Genomic DNA, 17592 nt, shown 5'->3' on the forward strand with positions numbered 1-17592 from the left:
ACAGAAGAAGGGAAGACACACAACTGTTTTACCAAACCATGACAATGTAAAGATGACAAATAATTACCTTTTTAGATGGCTCCAAATGCTTTCTGCAGCTTGTTAGCCCCACGCGTGAACAGCTGAAGCTGGAGCGGTCCTCTGCGATTCAGGAAGTGATTACAGCTGTTTTCAACAGCCATTTTGCAGAGAAAATTATTAATCCGACACAAAATAATTATTTTATATATACAGCGTCCAGCACAGAGTGCGTGGCAGCCGGTAGAACAAAGAACAGCGTCCAGCTGGGATCATAGCGGGAGGGATCATCACAACGATGTGCGTGATACTACATGTCAGGGGGCCCAGTCAAACGCATGTTCAAGTTTGTGGGGGCGTGGCTTTGGACAGAGCACTGATGGGGTAGGGGGGAGGTGGGTGGAACCGAGAGGAGGTGCTACTTTCAAATCTTCCTAGCTCTCTTGCTAGCTCTCCAGGACTACCAACTCTAGCTTTCTCATGATTGGATTCACCTGTGTAAGGAGGTCAAGGGTCAATGAGCTTACCAAACCAATTTTGTGTTCCAATAATTAGTGCTAAATGTATTGAAATCATTAAAATTACAAGGGTGCCCAAATTTATGCACCTGCCCAATTTTGTTTAAATACACTCAACAAAAATATAAACGCAACACTTTTGGTTTTGCTCCCGTTTTGTATGAGATGAACTCAAAGATCTAAAACTTTTTCCACATACACAATATCACCATTTCCCTCAAATATTGTTCACAAACCAGTCTAAATCTGTGATAGTGAGCACTTCTCCTTTGCTGAGATAATCCATCCCACCTCACAGGTGTGCCATATCAAGATGCTGATTATTATTATTATTATGCATTTTATTGATGGCATTTTGAATGCACAGAGATACCGTGACGAGATCCTGAGGCCCATTGTTGTGCCATACATCCAAGAACATCACCTCATGTTGCAGCAGGATAATACACGGCCCCATGTTGCAAGGATCTGTACACAATTCTTGGAAGAATTCACCGGACATGTCACCCATTGAGCATGTTTGGGATGCTCTGGACCGGCGTATACGACAGCGTGTACCAGTTCCTGCCAATATCCAGCAACTTTGCACAGCCATTGAAGAGGAGTGGACCAACATTCCACAGGCCACAATTGACAACCTGATCAACTCTATGCGAAGGAGATGTGTTGCACTGCATGAGGCAAATGGTGGTCACACCAGATACTGACTGGTATCCCCCCCCAATAAAACAAAACTGCACCTTTCAGAGTGGCCTTTTATTGTGGGCAGTCTAAGGCACACCTGTGCACTAATCATGGTGACTAATCAGCATCTTGATATGGCACACCTGTGAGGTGGGATGGATTATCTCAGCAAAGGAGAAGTGCTCACTATCACAGATTTAGACTGGTTTGTGAACAATATTTGAGGAAAATGGTGATAATTGTGTATGTGGAAAAAGTTTTAGATCTTTGAGTTCATCTCATCCAAAATGGGAGCAAAACCAAAAGTGTTGCGTTTATATTTTTGTTGAGTGTAATTATTGCACACTTTCTGTACATACTAGAAACTTCATTTCACTTCTCAAATATCAGTGTGTTTGTCCGCTATATGATATATTTAACTGAAATTTCTGATTCAGACAACCAATGATTTATAAAGGAAACTCATGAAAATTATCAGGGGTGCCCAAACCTTTGCATACAACTGTACTTCCACGTCATATTCTGTTATTTCAACATTATCATTGACAATTCAAATGAAAGGTTGAATCTAGGATCATTTAAATATGCACTTCTTCTGAGAGGTTTTCTTCTAGGAGATGCTGAAAATGTCATTAAATACAAAATTAACTTTGTTTCTGGGGCCCTGCAGGCCCTAAACCAGACTCCCTGCAAATTTTTCTCAGATTTCACAATTTTCATTTCACAGCTGTGATAAACTAAGACAGAGAATTAGCATAACATTATTGATTTTATGGTCAGATTCTGGATAACAACATGAAGTAACACAAAAAGTCCAAGATTGCTCCACTTTAAACTCTGAGTGTCCTTTTAGTTTATCTGCCTTCATTCTGAAGCAAAAAGTAATCAGGCTTCATCCAGGAGTTAAAAACTTTAATTATCCTTAAAACACAATAAAAAGGTCAACGCGGGGGAAACGTGGACGCACTTAAAGGATTTGTAACCCTGCGTGAGGCACTGCTCCATTTAAGATGCTCCCACTGATGGATGACTCGGAGCACTTTGCAGGAGACCAGCGGTTTGACGGATGCTAATCGTTTTGACGCGCGTCCTCGTCCGCGTGTTTGATGGACGCCGGCGAGACAGAGTGCTTTTGTGAGCAGCTGGTTGGCTTTTGCCCATCATTTCTCCCACGTGCTTTCTGACATCAGCATTTTATGTAAAAGGACAAAACGATCTGACGGACTGATCGTAGTGTTGAAAAGTGACCAAAGCCCATCATTAGACCACCAAAAAAAAAAAAAACCTCTACATACGTAGTTTGGTAGCAGTTGGTTAAACGTTGTATCGATTGACAGACAGACACACACTTGACCTTGACCCTATTGACTGACCTTTGGTAAAGTTGACCCTTACCTGATCAGTTACAGATCCCACTTGCGTGGTAAATTTGGTGCAAATATGAAAAAAATCTGTTTTGACCTTTGACCCCATTGAATTAACCTTTGGCAAGATGAACCCTTGAAGGGTAATTCTGGAGTCAATCTTCATCCGTACACCATGTGTGGAGGAAATCAGACAAAGGACCTGGTAGGATTAGGACAACAAACAAATTCCTTAAAAGACAGCAACAATGAAAAATGGATCATAGTGGTGAGAAATTTTCCTTGGATAATTTTTTATCTTTTCAAGCAGCCGGGGGTAAGACAAACAGGAACAACTTCCTGACCACCAAAAACTATTTAATCGGTTTTGGTAAAACTTGCCCAGGCTAGAAAGTATGACCTTTGGTCCATGTTTGGAAATCAGTCAGCATCAGTAAATTTTATTGTGATTGTTTTACGTCGGTGCATCAGGCTGGTTGTTGGAGTTGTGCATATCTTTGTGTTGCAGTATTGTGTTTGGCCACTGGGTAAACTTGTATGTTTAACACTTGTGCCATATGACAGATGGCTAAGGCAATAACTGCAGTCTTCATAGGTCAGAGGTCGCACAGTTTTCAGAGCATTCTGTGTTCATTTTGAGTTGTGTGTTTCTGTCGGACTCATTTTCTGTACTTTTCACGGTATCGTTCCCTGACTGCTGTTTTTGTCCCTGTGTGCAGAGACATATCTATGGAGGGTGAGTAGTTTTTACTGCGTTCTGGATTTGGTTGATGTTACTAAACTATTTAATGTGAGTAACGATTTACTAACGTGTACTGTTTTAATGTCTAACTCAGGAGTTTGTTGTGACCTAACATACAGAGGATTTTATGTTTGCCTTTAGTGAGTGCATGAAAATATGTGTAGAGGTGGGGGTTTGACCCCCCTCTTTGGACGACCAGATTACAATGTTGCACCGCTGTTCGTCATCAGCTGATAAACAGGATGAAGATTTCCTGAATAACTTTAGAAAGGTGCCCTAACTCACATTTTACATGTTAACATCACAGCTAACTGCTCTTTTCTGTTCTCAAAAATATTTAGTGTCAATGTCGTCCTGTGCAGAGAATGCAACAGCACTCCCTCTGTGCTCAGAGCTTTTCTTTCTTTTGTTGACATTCTCGGTCTGGCCGAGCATGTACGTTTAGTGCATGACATTTCCATGTGTGCACTGCCCCGTCAAACTGTTGCCCCTCCCATAAAGAGAGACCAGTATGCATTACTCACCACAAAGCTGTTGAATTTTGTTTCAAGGTGGCAGATAGCAATAACAGAAATTTCCTCAAAAATCACATTTAGATGTGGAAAAAAATGCCTCAAACTGAGATTGTGGTAAGACTAGAATCCACATAGGTCTGTTTTTCCCACATAAGAAGCTGTTAAAAGGCTCCAACTGCTGATTGTTCTTCTCAGTGCAGATGACAGACATTTGAGGAGTGGCTGAGGAAAGAATCTTTGTTTATATCTTAAAATGTGGCGCTAGTGTGACATCTAGTGGGAGAAAAAAATTTATAGTGCCTTTAATACAGACAACTGAATGATAACATTAAGGAGCAGGTTCAGTCCCACCCACATAACACCTGATAAGACTGTTACTTACAGGATACAAGGGTGTGCCCACGGGTTAGCTAGAGTCCCTTAACTGACAACATGGCACCATTTTGGTTCCAACTGTGCTCAACTACTGAATGAACCTTTAATGTTTTCAGCTTTTATTTAATCAGTTAACCACATACAGCAACACATCCAGGTACAGGTACAATGAAAGTAAATATGAAAATAGTTAAGCTATCAAAGTTACATGAATTTACAATTTATGATGACTTAATAAATTAATATAAAGCCTGATTTATGCTTCTGCAGCTCTGTAACTCCATGTCATGCAATGAGGTGCGTGACAGATTTAAAGTTCTCCGTCTCTGAATTATGCTTTATTCTGGACTAATTTAACCATCAACAAGCTTTTCTTTCTACAATCATCACCTCCAATTCAAAGATGAATAATTTCCTCTTTTACAATTACAGTTTGCTCTTTTTCTGACTCAGTGTTGTAAATTTGCAGAGTTTTCTGCCAAATGTATGTGATCCCGAAATGTAATCACTGCAAAAGCTATTAAAATATGAGAGGAAAGAGTAAAAACCAAAAAAGTGTCAAATCACAGCCTTTTGTGTTTGTAACAGGTGCACGTCAGGCTGCGGGTCCGAGTCTGAGCACAGTGTGAAAAAAATAAATGGTTGGGCTTTTAATCATATAAATGACTCCGGCCCCACATGTGAGGGGTTTTAATGGAAATACATTACGATCAGAAGGGACATTTTATCCGATGTGCGGGAAAAATCTGTTATACAAAATTGGTTAAATACGGTATTTATTACATGGAAAACAATACAAAAACTTTGGGACTTCTTTGTCCGGTGACTGTGAATATCTGGTTTATACAATGACGGTTTAGGTGAGTTTTACTGTACATGGGACTGAACAATAAATTTACCTTGTGAAACTTTGATGATTCAGTCGCTTCCATCCACACGACTGACTTGATTTTTCCCAAATTTTTCTTCTGTTTGGATCTGAAGGGAATCTGTACACAATTTCTTCAATCACAGCCACAGAAGCCTAAAACCTCTTCTGGGTTGTCTGGGTGTCTTGATGGCTTTCCTCACTCTTCTTGCACAGTCACTCAGTTTTTGAGAACTATCTATTCTACACAGATTTACCATAGAGTGCCATACTGTTTGTATTTCTTCATAACTGATGTAAATAAAGTTCAAGACATATTCAGTGACTTGGAAATGTTCATGTATCCATCTCCTGACTTGTCTGAAGAAAACTGGCAATTAAACTGATTATTTACAAGTATTATACCAAAGGGGCTGATTACCTATGCAACCCATCATCTTGGCTTTTATATTTTTAATTAATTTATATCAAGTTGTAGAGATTTACTTTCAGTTTGAGTCTAAGGAAGATAATTTTAGAAATTTCTATATTGAGAAGCCTGATTTACTTTTTGTATTTGAAATGCCATAAACAAATTAAATTGTGTGAAATACCAAGGGGCTTTTGCAAGTTCTCCCACTTAGAAATCATGGAGGGGTCTGAAATTTTCATCTTAGGTGCATGTCCACTGTGAGAGACATAACCTAAAGAAAAAAAAATCAGGAAATCACAATGTATGATTTTTAAATAATTTATTTGTATGTTACTGCTGCAAATAAGTATTTGAACCCCTACCAACCAGAAAGAATTCTGGCTCACACAGACCTGTTAATTTTTCTTTAAGAAGCCCTCTTATTCTGCACTCTTTACCTGTATTAATTGAACCTGTTTGAACTTGTTACCTGTATAAAAGACACCTGTTCACACACTCAGTCAATCACACTCCAACCTGTCCACCATAGCCAAGACCAAAGAGCTGTCTAAGGACACCAGGGACAAAACTGTAGACCTGCACAAGGCTGGGACGGACTACAGGACAACAGGCAAGCAGCTTGGTAGAAGACAACAACTGTTATGATTATTTATTAGAAAGTGGAGGAAATACAAGATGACTGTCAGTCTCCCTTGGTCTGGCATTCCATGCAAGAGCTCACTTTGTGGGGTAAGGATGATTCTGAGAAAGCTCAGAACTACACAGGAGGACCTGGTCAATGACCTGAAGAGAGCTGGGACCACAGTCACAAAGATTACATTAGTAACATATGATGCTGTCATGGTTTAAAATCCTGCAGGGCAGCAAGGTCCCCCTGCTCAAGCCAGCACATGTCCAGTCCTGTTTGAAGTTCACCAGTGACCATCTGGATGATCCACAGGAAGGGGAGAAGGTCATGTGGTCAGCTTTTTGGAATCAACTCCACTTACCATGTTAGAGGATGAGAACAACCCCAAGAAAACCATCCCAACCGTGAAGCACGGGGGTTGAAACATCATACTCTGGGGGTGCTCTTCTGCAAAGGGGACAAGACGACTGCACCGTATTGAAGGGAGGATGGATGGGGTCATGTATTGCGAGATTTTGGCAAACAACCTCCCTCCAAAGATTTTCTATTGAGTTCAGGTCTGGAGACTGGCTCGGCCACTCCAGGACCTTGAAATGCTTCTTATGGAGCCCCTCCTTAGTTGCTGTGGCTGTGTGTTTGGGGTCATTGTCATGCTGGAAGACCCAGCCATGACCCATCTTCAGTGCTCTTACTGAGGGAAGGAGGTTGTTTGTAAGTTAATATAATATAAAATGACAAGGATCTATTTTAGCCATTATATAAAACAAATAATGAATGTTTTTACATTCTTTCAATGGAACAAATATTTAATTTGGTGAAAGCTGGAACAAACCATTCAACGAGGTGATGGCTGAGGAAAGATTCATAAACATTCATTATTTGTATTTTTGCATATAAATATGTCGTGTGTGTGTGTGTGTGTGTGTGTGTGTGTGTGTGTGTGTGTGTATACAGTTGTTTTGGATATTTTTGGGGATCATTTTTCACAGAATATGAATGATAACACAAAACTTTTTTTCACTCATGGTTAGTGGTTGGGCAAAGCCATTTATTGTCAAACAACAGTGTTTCCTCTTTCTAAATCATAATGACAACAGAAACTACCCAAATGACTCTGACCAAAAGTTTACATCCCCCTGTTCTTAATACTGTGTGTTGCCCCCTTTAACATTAGTGACAGCTTGGCGTCTTTAGTGTTCGTTGTGGACGAGGCTCTCTGATGGTGAACCTACCACTGAATATGTCTTGGACTTTATTTACTTCAATTACGAAGAAATACAAAAAGTATGACACTCTGTGGTAAATCCTGACAACGTCTCTTCTGTAACATCTGGTTTCCACTGACATTACACATCAGCTTCTAGTTTCTGCAGTTCTGCAATTCTGCACTTTTGTGTGATGTGTTGTCAGAAACTCCTCAGAGGGGGTGCACAGTGCGGCGACGGTGCACAGTGCGGCGATGTTGTGGGTTTTGATCGTTTCCTGTGTTTCCTCTCCAACCTCACTGAAGCTTGTCCTTCCTTCAGAGCATCTTATGGCTTCCCTCACTTGTCGCTGTCACTCAATATCAGCCGACCTGCTGTCAAGTTACAGCTGTGACACAAACTTTGAATTTCTGACTTGAAGATTTAAATGTTTTTAATCCACTTCCTGATTTGGACCCCCCCCCCCCCCCCCCCCCCCCCCCCCCACACACACACACACACACACACACACACACTGAGCTCCCTGTTATCTTCTTTTATCTTCTGTATCCTTCTTCTGTGCTGTTTGTTTCTTGTCAGTTGAAATGCTGGAATCTTTGGCTTGTTTTTGTTTTTCACTGTGACAAAACTAATGAATTAACATGTTTTTACTGAGTTTGAGTTCTTGCTGCTGCTTCAGAGTCACCGGCAGCTTTTTGTTTTGTTCTTTTGTTTGTGCACACGGCTGCACATTTTTGGACGAAATTGTTTTTTTTTTTTTTGTTTTTAGCTGAACATTGATTCCACTAAAAGTGTCGCACATTGTGACGGACATGAAGATGAAACCTTCGACTTTTCTTGCTGATCTTTGATTCCTGTTTCAGTCTGTCTGTCATCTTTGTCCATGGCAATGGGATTTTGTCATCATCCAGTTAGATTGTGTGCAAAGACAAGAAACAGACCTGTGATGTTAAAGAAGCAGGAAGACACACACGCGACACGGTATGTGACTAAAGAGGCAAACCTACCAGAGAGCGCTGGCGGCTCCGCGGTGTGTGACTAAAGAGGCAAACCTACCAGAGAGCGCTGGTGGCTCCGCGGTGTGTGACTAAAGACGCAAACCTACCAGAGAGCGCTGGCGGCTCCGCGGTGTGTGACTAAAGAGGCAAACCTACCAGAGAGCGCTGGCGGCTCCGCGGTGTGTGACTAAAGACGCAAACCTACCAGAGAGCGCTGGCGGCTCCGCGGTGTGTGACTAAAGAGGCAAACCTACCAGAGAGCGCTGGCGGCTCCGCGGTGTGTGACTAAAGAGGCAAACCTACCAGAGAGCGCTGGTGGCTCCGCGGTGTGTGACTAAAGACGCAAACCTACCAGAGAGCGCTGGCGGCTCCGCGGTGTGTGACTAAAGAGGCAAACCTACCAGAGAGCGCTGGCGGCTCCGCGGTGTGTGACTAAAGACGCAAACCTACCAGAGAGCGCTGGCGGCTCCGCGGTGTGTGACAAAGAGGCAAACCTACCAGAGAGCGCTGGCGGCTCCGCGGTGTGTGACTAAAGACGCAAACCTACCAGAGCGCGCTGGCGGCTCCACAATGTGTGACTAAAGACGCAGATCTATCGGGGAGCATCAGCAGTTCTGCAGTGTGTGAAGAAGCACTATATCAGAGCGGTGGCAGTTGCACATTTATTTCCACATTATTTTATTATCCATCAGTGACATTCTGGCTCCTCCCACATCACAAAATGAACGAACTCTAAAACCGTGGTATTTATTCACTCGCTAAGCGCGTGAACGACCTTCTGTCTAGTTTTTTGTGTTGGAGCTTAACTCGTCTTCTGCGGCGGTGAAGCCAAATGCTGCACGTCAGGCTGCAGGTCCGAGCCTCCTCAGCACAAACTTGGTGTTTTAAAAACACTCTGCCAGCTTTGCATCCTATGGAATTAATTAATGAAACTGTAACTCTGCCAAGATTAACATCCAGGGAAGGAAGGGGTGGAGTCTCATTTATCCAAGTGCAACAAGGAGCTGCTGCAAGGCATCATGGGTAGCATGATGAAATAATGAGTTGGTGGCAGAATTACTCTGAAAAAAATGCTATTCTGATAATAATTAAGAAGATGGGAAAAACTCTTCATGGGGACTTTTTGAGGGTCGCCACGGTAACAGAGTTCAGAATATTTCAGCTTGTAAATCTTGAATTAAACTGCAAACAGGAGAATGTTTATTTTTTCAGATTTCTTTTCACCACAATCAAACGGGGGCATTCACGTGACCTCTGACCTCCCCCAAAGCAGGTGTCACGCTGTCCGTGTCCATGTGATCATCAGGTCCCGTCCAAAATGTCAGCGGCCATTTTCCACATCAGCTTCTCAAAGGCATTTCATTTTTATGTTGCTGTGACCTTTGTGGCTGAGGGGTCATTTGATCAACAGATTTAATTTTTCACAAAGTCATCCTGCTCTATAGATGTCAAAAATCAGGTTTTATGGTCTATAATTACTGTGCGTGTGTGTGTTTGTGCCTGCACTCATATAAACACAGTAACTCAATAAGAATAAATTGACACTTGATACTTACTCCATAGATATCCTGAGGTCAAGATGATCTGGTCATGTTTTGTTGTTGTTTTATGCATATATTTGCATATTAATGAGGGTGGCGTTACTTTTTACCACCAAAACAGAATAAAAACGTATTCTGTTTTTATTTACAATTTACACAACGTCCCAACTTCAATGGTATTGGGGTTGTGAGTGTGTGTGTATATATGTATATCCTGTAAAGGACAATGAGCAGGATGTTAAAGAGCAAACTTCAGTTTCCTCCAGAATGACATGAGCATGAAGTGATCGCGGCTCACAGCGATTCCCCACCCACTGTAAATAACGGTAAAATAACCTGAGCTTCTTACAGGTTTACATAAACACAATAACAACGTCTTTTATGAGTTTTATGTTGGGATGACGTTAATGCTGCTGTTCGTGTGCAGTGGTTAAATTGCAGCCTGATCAGACCGTCTCAATGCGAACTCTCTGAACTTTGGTGACATTTTACGGGATTTGAAACCTCACACACAAATTACAGTTGGTCTGTTTACACTCCCATTCAGTAGATGGCAGTGTTCTCTGCATTTTGACGGGGTGAGGAGGAAGTGATGAGAGCAGGTCATGTGAATTTTCCCACAGTGCCTTTCAGCACATGTATCTGTTTAACTTCAAACCTTCAGAATTAGTGCATTACATTAAAACTAAAACATATCGCTGATATTTTCACTTTTTAAAACGACAGACATGACGTTAATTTCAGTAACTTGTCCGGAATTAGTTTGTTTAAAATTTTCACTATTAGGATATGCAAATTAGGATACTTATTTGCATACTCTATTCCAAGTAACCACCGTAATTTAACATTTGATAAGTGGCTGATAAGAGGTTTTTCTTTGTTTTTGACAGATATGATGTAAATAGAGCTGCTAATTATATTTTTAAAGGATTGCAAATGTGTGAAGTTGTTTTGCTTGATCAGAGTTTTTAAATAAGGGATGTTTGGAGTTGTTATTGTTTATTCTCTGTGTTTCAGAAAATGCTTGAAGCCGCGGAGCTCAATAAGAGCGTGCGCTGAGGACCCGACCCAACCCTGCAGACCTCGATGGCTTCACGCCGACTTCTAAAGCCAAAGTGTCTCCCGGCAGCCTCATTTATTCTCTGGTTTGTTTATGCGGATTCTGAGCACAGAGACGGAACTTGAGCGCCGACTCCTCACATGACCCAGTGCCGGCGCCACTGCTGCCAGGTCGCTCCACCTTATCTTTAAACCAACTCCACCAGTTTGTTGACCTCTTGATTGCGGTTTTATTTTATTTATCCACCTCCATGGTGACTGTCAGCCTGTATGTTGCCATGGAAATGCCTTATGGCTGTTGTTTTTGTTAATTGTTGGTTTGTGTTAATATTCATGATGCATCCCTTTGTTGGTCTTCAGCGTTTTTACATTGTTATAACTCGCTGAATGCTGAACCACCAACATTGTGACCTGAATCTGTCAATTCTCACTCAGAAATCATGAGTTTGTGCTGCTTATAAATTTATTTTCACAAAGTTGCTGAGATAAATTTATGCCGCAACTCGTTGTCGAGTTGCTGGTTTATGTTATTCGCCCACATGGTGGCACACTACAGGGTGCAGGAAGTCTGCACTCCAGTTCTTCTGTCTGTCTGTCTGTCTGGCTGACGTACTGTCAAGCTTTTATTTTGGAAGCAGAAAAAAAGAAAATGTGGCAAAGGTTAAAGTTTCTCCCTGTTTTAATGTTTGAGGTTTTTTCTTTTTTTGTATCAAAGCTACTTAAAATGAACAAAGCTGGAGTTTGACTTTCTGCTCTGTGAAGTCATGACAGAGTTTCTCCATTCAGCTTTACTTTTAAAAAAGGGAAATGAAAAAGAAATAATCTGATTTTCATTTCATAATACAGAAAAATAACCCCCCCCCCCCCCCCCCCCCAAAAAGCAAAGAAAATTGTAACTTTCAGCGTAAAATCTCGTCATCTGAATTTTTTTAATGGTAAATGGACTGCATTTATATTGCGCTTTTCCATCTGCATCAGATGCTCAAAGCGCTTTACAATAATGCCTCACATTCACCCCGATGTCAGGCTGCTCACTACACACCAGGGGATTAAGGATGTTGCCCAAGGGCCCTTAGTGATTTTCCGGTCAGGCCGAGATTTGAACTGAGGATCCTCTAGTCTCAAGCCCAACGCTTAACCACTAGACCATCACCTCACCTTTTTTTCTTATATAATTTTTTTTTTTTTTTTGGTGTTTGGAAAATAATCTGCAGGGTCATGTCCAACATTGTCTTTGCAAACAGAAAACTAATATTATTGTAGGTTTCAATTGTTAAATGAAGTCCATTTTCATGTTTATAAGTGACATTTTTGCAACTAAATCAAAAAGGATTTTAAATTCATGTCTACATATTAAAATTTCTTTTTCATTTCTCCTTGTAAATGTAAAGTTCAAGCACTAAAATATACAGAGTTTGTGTACCTTCTGTTGGTTTGGATTTTCCATTCTGGGGGGGGGGACACTTCTCATTCTGTTTAACTTTTCATTCATAAAAATGTACCTTATTTTCCAGACTATAAGTCATGTTTATTTTTTCTAGTTTGGGGTGGTCCTGATTTATCTTCAAAAGTGACTTGTCATACATACAGTGAGATAAATAAGTATATGATCCACTGTTAATTTTGTAATTTTCCCCACCTACAAAGAATGGAGAGGTCTGTCATTTTTATTGAGGCACACTTCAACTGTGAGAGACAGAATCTAAAAAAATAAAACATTGTGTTTCTTGCATTTTCTAATAATTACCTGTTGTCCTGTAGTCCATCCCAGTCTTGTGCAGGTCTACAGTTTTGTCCCTGGTGTCCTTAGACAGCTCTTTGGTTTTGGCCATGGTGGACAGGTTGGAGTGTGATTGATTGTGTGTGAGAACAGGTGTCTTTTATACAGGTAACGAGTTCAAATAGGTGCAGTTAATACAGGTAAAGAGTGCAGAATAAGAGGGCTTCTTAAAGAAAAATTAACAGGTCTGTGAGAGCACTTATTTCATGCAATCAAATGCATATTAATTATTTTTTTTTAAATCATACAATGTGATTTTTTTTTATTTTACATTCTGTCTCTCACAGTTGAAGTGTACCTACGATAAAATTACACACCTCTCCATTCTTTGTAGGTGAGAAAACTACAGTGGATCAAAATCGACAGTGGATCAAATATTTCTGTGTAGGCTCTCAGTTGTCCAGGTGGTTTCCATAGTAGAGAAGCTTGAATCTTCGACTGGACTGGGCTGCTTGACGCGAGGACGTTTCGCTTCAAATCGCAGAAGCTTCCTCAGCTAAAATTCTTGCTCTGGAAGTCTGACTTCTGTCTGACTCTTGTAGAGAGACTCTCTACAAGCAACCCAGTCCAGTCGAAGATTCAAGCTTCTCTACGAGTGGAGCAAATACTTATTTTCCTGACTGTACATGAAAAAAATACTTTGTTTTGTATGGCCACAAGATGTCACTGTCTACATGTGTGACAAGCTACTCATGTAGAAGTATCTGAAAGAGATGCTGTAATTCACTCCAAAGCAGAAGGTGGCAGTAATGCATCATTAAGGTGGATGTTAACTGCCATAAATAATAATAAGAAAATCCGACTAAGAGAGGCACTCCATTTTACAGAATGAGTGAATTCAATAAATCATGCTCTCAAACTGAAAGACTGCTCGAATAAAAATAACTCCCATACTATTTGAAAAGCCACTTGTTTGGACTACGTATGTGAGACAAAAACAGTAATGAGCAGGACAGCTACGGTAATGTTTTACTAATGTCTTATAGTTTCTTTGCGCCTCTTAGAATAACCACAGATTTTTAGCTTTTGCTAGCTAACGCAGTGTTTAAGTTCTAAATAAATAATGCGCCCAGTTTTCAAATGTTTAATTACGCTGCACGTTTACCTCATCAATGAGTGTCTGTTCTGTGGACACAAGAAGCAGATTACTCGTTTTGTGCCTTGTACAGTAACATTAATTAGCCCGTTAGCCACGTGGTATTTGCCGTATCAATAAATATAGAAATTATGTAAATATTTCTTGTTGCATGAAATAGTAGAGGTAAATTTAAAAAAATAAATGTGACCTATTACAACTAAATTAATTAATTTCTCTTCTTGATGTGTTTTTGGACAGATGCTTCTAATACTCTGGTGCAACTTATAGTCTGGAAAATCTTTTTTTTATATATCATATATGGTGATTGAACAGAAATAATGAAGCCACGCCTACAGCGTTGATGTCACAAATTTGTCAGTAAGTAAATGTGTTTCAGCACATTTAGTGGCTCGTTTGAAGCATCTGTAAATTAAATGTGACCCCTGCAGCATCTCTAGTTAGTCACATGAACTGACCCTGACCTTTGACCTTCTTCATACTTGGTGCCCTCGGTATTACCTAAACTTTCAAAGTCCAAATCTGACCCTGAAAGTGTCAAAGGTCAATATCTGTCATGTTTGTCCAGTGGAGCTGAAAAATGGTTCTGTTGCACGCTGGCAGTACCATCTGCACGTGTTCATGCTAAAGCAGCAGGGGGCAGTAGAGAAAATCACGGCTTTCTTTAAAAATGTGCATCAAACGCTGCAGATGTCTCCAACCTGTGAACTGCACGCAAGGCTGAGTTTTAATTTAGGGTGAAATCACTAAATGTGAGTGTAAAGTTTATTTATCAGCTGTCTGTAATCATTCGGAACTTGAAGGTGCACTTACGTGTCATAAGGGGGCGCTGTAGTCATTTTATTGGTTATTATGAAACAAACTCCAAGGAGCGGAAGGTACAAAAACCTGTTGGTGCAAACTTTTATTATGATCAGTGTGTTAAATTAACATATTCAGTGTTTTTGTGTTACTTTACTCTCGGTGTGAACAAATGCGACTCAATGAAGCTTTTATTTGAACATTTGGTGCCTTGAAACACAGTAGCTTATTTTATAAGCTTTAAAAGTTGCTTTTCAGGATATTTCTTTTTATGTGTGAAAGAAGAGACAGGAATTTACACACTTAAGATCAAACACACTCAAAACATTTCATTATGACTGTTTTGAATCATGAATCGTATAATTGATTTGATGCAACTCCTGCTTCGCTTCAGTCGAAGTGTCGTTATGGGCATTTTGACAATAAAATAACAATGTGGAGAGTTAAATCTACAGGATATGCGCTGCAAAAGTCAGTAAAATAGAGATTTTCCTCCAACACTGCAAACTTTGTGCACTCTTTAGTTTCAACAGGAATGATGACACTTGACATCATTCTGTCATTCAGCGCTGAGTGACAGCCAGTTTAAGCTTTTTCTGTTATGGGATGTAACACGTTACCCTTTACTTGCACGTGAGGAAATTCAGAGTGCAGCTGTGGCCTTATGGGAAATAATGTTGTCAAATGTGTGAAAATCTATTCAAAATATTCCTTTACGTGATTTTGAACCAGTTGCGTAACAAACAGCTTTGATTAAACCCCTGAAGTTATTTTTGACAGCAAATTTTCATTTTTTTATGACAATTTAAAAAAAAAGAAAAAGAGGAGGAAAGATTACTAAACTGACAAAAAAGGTGTGCATATATCTATCTATCTCTCTCTCTCTCTCTATATATATATATAAAAGGCAATCTATGTATGTATGTGGCACAGTTTGTATTCGCTATGCACAGCCACAGTAATTAAGCAATCAACACCAAACTTGGTATGGTGACTGGGAGCACCAAGGGGGAGGTCACTGGAGCTCTTAGTTTGAAAGCGCACGTGTGAACACACATACACACACGGTCAGCCATATATATTAGATCACAACCCGTTTACTGGAGCCCTTATTTTTGCAGTTCACATGGTACACAGGTCAGGTAGTAGAGGTGGGCGATACCAGGAATTTTGGTATTGATCCGATACCAAGTAAATACAGGCCCAGTATTGCCGATATCAATACCGATACTTTTTCATATTTAAACTTCACAGATCCAAAGGATCCAAAAGACCTAGGATAGAATTTCGCCAAACATTGTACATGACAACAAAATACTTTATTATCACAATCAACGTTTTGTTTAAAAAAAAAAAATCACTCAACACAAAACAAAATCTCCTGAGGTCAAGGGCTGACAAACCACAATACAAGGGTGCGCTGCTCCGTGTTGTATGACACACGGCAGCGCTGCTCTTACAGACAGCAGACTTTGATGAGTCTGCGTGCGCAGCAGTCAGTGCGTGCGGGAGAGAATAAATCTTGAGTATCAATCTTTATACACGAGGATCGTTCAATATCAATACCAGCGTTGGTATCGATATTATCGATATAAGGCTCGATCCGCCCACATCTATCAGGTAGCAGAATCACACTTTACTTACTACGTAGTAGCAGCTGGCTAGGGTAAACTTAGAATCCATACGGGCCAGTGCACACTGCATGTGAGTTAAATGTACCTGTCGCCATCATGCTGCTAGCAACTAGCTATTGGAACTTCCTCTTTTCCTCTAATACGTAAATGCAGCTGGAGAAACTTGTTTCCCAGAAGTCTTTGTGTATCCAAAGCTAACCGTTGTGTGAAGAGAAATATACCAGTGTTGCCAATTTAGTGACTTGTGTGAAGAGAAACATACCAGTGTTGCCAATTTAGTGACTTTTTGACCTTCCATACACTAAAAATGCTATCTAGCAACAAACCTGAAATAAGTATTTATTCCACACAAACCACTCAGTTTCCATCCATCCATCCATTTTCTTCCGCTTTATCCGGAGTCGGGTCGCGGGGGCAGCAGCTCAAGCAAAGCCGCCCAGACCTCCTGATCCACACACACCTCCCACAGCTCCTCCGGGGGAACCCCACGGCGTTCCCAAGCCAGCCGAGAGATGTAGTCCCTCCAGCGTGTCCTGGGTATTCCCCGGGGCCTCCTTCCAATGGGACGTGCCCGGAACACCTCTCCAGCGAGGCGTCCAGGGGGCATCTGGAAAATATGCCCGAGCCACCTCAACTGACTCCTTTTGATGTGGAGGAGCAGCAGCTCGACTCCGAGCTCCTCCCGAGTGACCAAGCTCCTCACCCTATCTCTAAGGGAGCGCCCAGCCACCCTGCGGAGGCAACTCATCTCGGCCGCTTGTACTCGCGATCTCGTTCTTTCGGTCATGAGCCAAATCTCATGACCATAGGTGAGGATCGGAACGTAGATCGATCGGTAAATCGAAAGCTTTGCCCCCTACTCAGCTCTCTCTTCACCACGACGGTCCGATACAGCGACCGCATCACTGCAGATGCTGCACTGATCCATCTATCGATCTCACGCTCCATCCGTCCCTTACTCGTGAACAAGACCCCGAGATACTTAAACTCCTCCACTTGAGGCAAGGACACTCCACCGACCTGAAGAGGGCAAAGCACCTTTTTCCGGTCAAGAACCATGGCCTCGGATTTGGAGGTGCTGATTCTCATCCCAGACACTTCACACTCGGCTGCAAACCACCCCAGTGCACGCTGAAGGTCCTGATTTGACGAAGCCAACCGAACCACATCGTCCGTAAACAGCAGAGACGAGATTCTGTGGTTCCCAACCCAGACCGCCTCTACAATCCCATCGTCACATCTTCCAAAGAGGAAACAGAGACTGGGGACTCAGAGGCGGACTCATCTATTACCCAGGCCGAAGTCACCGAGGTGGTTAGAAAGCTCCTTGGTGGCAAGGCTCCTGGGGTGGATG

General features: G+C 41.3%; 1 protein-coding gene across 2 annotated transcripts in view; it reads left to right on the forward strand.

Moving 5' to 3' along the window:
• Nucleotides 1-11852, forward strand: part of ano10a (anoctamin 10a) — a 66377-nt gene extending 54525 nt beyond the window's left edge. The window contains exon 14 of one of the 2 annotated variants that reach the window (XM_034173904.1): nucleotides 10886-11851. In XM_034173904.1, coding sequence (XP_034029795.1) covers nucleotides 10886-10927 — 42 coding nt within the window. In that variant the 3' untranslated portion in view covers nucleotides 10928-11851. Of the gene's footprint in view, nucleotides 1-10885 lie in introns of both variants that reach the window. The other variant, XM_034173903.1, reaches the window with a different exon arrangement.
• The last annotated feature ends 5740 nt before the right edge of the window (nucleotides 11853-17592 follow it).

This window comes from Thalassophryne amazonica, chromosome 7, assembly GCF_902500255.1.
Source record: "Thalassophryne amazonica chromosome 7, fThaAma1.1, whole genome shotgun sequence".
Classification (NCBI taxonomy): domain Eukaryota; kingdom Metazoa; phylum Chordata; class Actinopteri; order Batrachoidiformes; family Batrachoididae; genus Thalassophryne; species Thalassophryne amazonica.